At 64.7% G+C, this 3496-nt stretch overlaps 2 protein-coding genes across 2 annotated transcripts in view; one reads left to right on the forward strand and one right to left on the reverse strand.

Moving 5' to 3' along the window:
- PRR36 (proline rich 36) overlaps positions 1 to 85 on the forward strand; it is a 12850-nt gene extending 12765 nt beyond the window's left edge. The window contains exon 7 of the mRNA XM_014584908.1: positions 47 to 85. Coding sequence (XP_014440394.1) covers positions 47 to 85 — 39 coding nt within the window. The remainder of the gene's footprint in view (positions 1 to 46) is intronic.
- Positions 86 to 143: 58 nt separating this feature from the next.
- The window catches only part of EVI5L (ecotropic viral integration site 5 like), a 35778-nt gene continuing 32425 nt past the window's right edge, over positions 144 to 3496 (reverse strand). Inside the window, exon 18 of the mRNA XM_014584909.2 lies at positions 144 to 838. Within this exon, the coding sequence (XP_014440395.1) occupies positions 144 to 838 (695 nt within the window). The remainder of the gene's footprint in view (positions 839 to 3496) is intronic.

The following is a 3496-nucleotide window of genomic DNA, read 5'->3' on the forward strand; positions in this document are numbered from 1 at the left end:
CCCCGCGGCCCCCAGCTTTCCCCCGGACGATGTGGCCTCCCCACAGGGGGACTGGACCGTGGTAGAGGTGGAGACCTTCCACTGAGCCAGCCTCCCAGCCCCTCCCCTGCCTTAGGACCCGCCCCTCTGGTTACACCTCTGTCTTAGGCGCGCCCCACCCCCACTTCCCTGGAGTTTTCGGTTTTCGGTGGTTTTGGTCTTTGTCCCCTAGAGCTCCAGTATTTTGGTCCAGGCCCCGCCCCTACCCTTGACCTAGGATCGGGGTCCACCCACGTCTTTGGTCTAAGCCCTCCCCTCGAGCTCCGCCCCTTTGGTCCAGGACACGCCTTTTGCTCCCCTCGAGCCCCGCCCCGCTGCTCCAGCTCCACCCCATGTCTCGTGTATGGCTGACCCTGCACAACCCGAGTTTGCAATAAAAGCGGTCGTTGGAGCCTGTGCGCCTTCGGTGCCCCCACGTGGGTTGGGGCTGGGGGCTGTCCTCGGGTCGAGCCCGCGATAGGATCCGGGCCAGGCCGCGCCGGGCGGACGGCTGTCAGTGAGCAGATTGGAGCTGCTCCGGAACGCTGCGACTTTCCTCCTGCCAGAAAGGAGAGGCGGCCGAAGTGGGGCCCTGCGGAGTCCCGGACGCCCCGCGCCAAGACCCCGCTCGGGTGCCTGAATTTGTGCTTGTCCGTGTCCGACTTCCGGCGGGAAAGGTAGACACCGATGGGGCCCGCGTGCCTTGGTAGGCGAGCCGGTGCGTGGACTAGGTGGAGGAGCAACCGCGGCTCGAAGCTCTTCCTACTGGGCGCCAGGGAACTGGGGCTCCTGGGGAACCGGCGGAAGAGCTTGCCCAGCGCTGGAGTGGGGACGGGGGTAGGGCTCCCACTGTCTCACTGCGCGCCCTTTTACGTTTTGGGCCCTGGGGTGCTGCTCTGGGACTGAGCGGGGCAGTGGGTAGGGACTCCGCTGAGGCCTGGAGACCCACGGGGAAGTTGCCGGGTGCCCCACGTGGCTTCCTCCCCATCTCTAAGCCAGCCAGGGAGGCTCCAAAGTCCCCCGGGGCATCCCCAGGTGGGCGAAAGGAGCCGGGCTTGGGCCCTCAGTCCTCTCTCTGACCCTGACCCTGTGGCCAGGTTCTGGTCAGGCTCAGACACCAGGTCCCATCTGTCCCCACTCCAGATGGGATGAGGAGGAATGGGCCCTGTCTCGGGGGGCCACTGCCGCCTGCACCCGTTTTCCGTTGTCCTCGTTTCCAGGCTCTGAGACAAGCCCAAGGGGGGGGGGGGCTGGCACCTGCCACGCCGGGCCAGCCCCATGGCCGGGCCAGCCCCATGAAGGAGCGGGCAGAATCCCCCTGGGGGCCCTGCCCTGTCCTGGGGCGCTGACTGGGTGGGTACCCTGGGAGAGTGGGAGGCACAGAGGCTTGTGGGGGTGGGGGTCTCAGTGCTCAGTCTACTCTGGGGAGGATGCACGTGGTCACAGTAGCTGCCAAACACACTGGGACAGGACGAGGGACCCTGATGAGTTACTGGTGCCTACCCTGTGCATGGCGCCTACCACGGCTGCTCTGTGGGCCCACACTGGGTGCAGAGGGCACGGCCTGGCTGGCCCCCACCAGACCCAGTGATGTGTCCACTGCTAAGAAACCTTCCATGGCCAACCATGGCTCTGTCCCCCACCACTCCAGCTGCCTGAGCTCCCTGGGGAACCCCACAAGGAATCTGAGTTGTCCTTGGGTCTTCTCCCCAGGGAGCCCCCACGCTCTGTCCCCATACTGGCCTCACTGACCCCCAGCGCCATCGCTCATCTCATGTGCTCCTCTCCTAAGTCCCCTATTGCTCCCTACTGTCCTCAAAGCTCAAACTCTCACCAAACCTGAGAAGCCTCTTAGGACTCTGGGCAGGTCTAGGCTGGCTCCTGTTCCCCTTCCCAGGCATCAAGTGCCTCCTGCTGGTTCCTGCAAAATCCACTCTTTATCCTTTTTCTTTTGGAGAAGGCTCCAATGCCACCTCCTCCAGGAAGCCTTCTCTGGTCTCCCTACACATTGGTGTACCTAGCACTGACCATGTTAGTGGCAGGCTCATCTTGGGACACACCTCCCACACACACACATACATGCACACTCCTTCACTATCCTGGGGACCCCTCAGAGCCAAGCAAAGGACAGAGCATCCTGGGAGGCCCTCAGAGCTATGTGCGACCAGATCCCACCCTTCCTGAAGCCCAGACTCATCTACATCTGTCGCGGAGCCCGAGTTGAGTTACCCAAGTGGGTAAGAGCTCACACTCCCACATAAACCCTCTCCACTGTCCTTGGTCACACCGCACCCCTCTGTATCAGGCTGTGGGGAGCTCCTGAGGGCAGGGGCAGCCCACCCCCCTCAGTATGGTTTTGCCAGGCCAGGGACTGGGGACACCCACGGCTGTCTGCAGCCCCCCACCCCCAGGCCTGCCCCACTCACTGCCCCCGGTCCAGGACTGTGTAAATACACTTTATTTTCCATCTTTCCCGCCTGGGCGACATGTGGAGTGTGAACAGGCAGTGTGCAAAATGGTGGTGGGCAGTGTGGGGGCGCATGGGAGAGCCCCGCGGGTGCCCGCCCCGTCCCAGGCTGTGTAACACTGAAGAGTGGGCGATCAGGAAGGGGGACTGGGCAAGGGTCCCCACCCCAGGAGGCGCCAGGGAGGCTGCTTGTCACGCTGCTCTAGTCCAGGCTCCAGGAGCACCAACGGGGTCACCCCAGAGTCATGAGGGTGGGCGGAGGGGCACCTTGGGCTTTGGCACCGTTCTCAGCGCTGACTTGGCAGAGACCAGGGGACTGTCGCCAGGAGGGGGCCAGGGAGGCAGCCTCGCTGGAAAGCTCCTCCCCCAGAGCCTGGCCCTGGCCGAGGGTGGGACTGGGGACCCGAGAACGAGAACGGAAGGAAGTGAATGGAGGCTGAGGTCCCCCCATGGGGGTGGTGCTCTCCCCTGACTGGCCCAGTAGGGTGATGCGAGTGTCTCCCAGAGGAAGATGTGGGGTGCTGGGGAGAGGGATCCCTTCACTTCCTGCAGCTGCTCTGGCCTCAGAGGGGCAGGTGACACTGCCCAGGCCTGGACTGGTTCCTGCTGGCCACTCGCACCCAGGTGGCTCTGTGCGCAGTAGAGGGGACTTTGGTTTCTGCTGCAGGGGCCACGTCACCTGGACTGGGCAGGAGAGCCCACCAAGGCCATCTGTCCCTGGCGACCAGGCGCTGGTCAAGGGTCAGTGTGTCCCGAGAAGTGCCGTGGGGTGCGCCCGTCCAGCCCTGGAGCTGGGTCCTCCTTTTCGTGGGCCACCTGTAGTCCTGAACCCTTCCCCACAGGGCCGCCGCGGTCCCAGAAGGAAGCCTGCTGCGAGGCGCGAGCTCGCGAGTCCCGACCCCGGCGTTAAAGGACGCAGCCCCTCCCGATGACTGGCCAGGCGCCCCTGGGACGCAGGAGGGCCCGGAGGGGTGCGGGCCGGGGTGGGTAAACACTGCTGGGGAGGGCGGG

Source organism: Tupaia chinensis, unplaced genomic scaffold (assembly GCF_000334495.1).
Source record: "Tupaia chinensis unplaced genomic scaffold, TupChi_1.0 Scaffold148210_1, whole genome shotgun sequence".
Classification (NCBI taxonomy): Eukaryota; Metazoa; Chordata; class Mammalia; order Scandentia; family Tupaiidae; genus Tupaia; species Tupaia belangeri.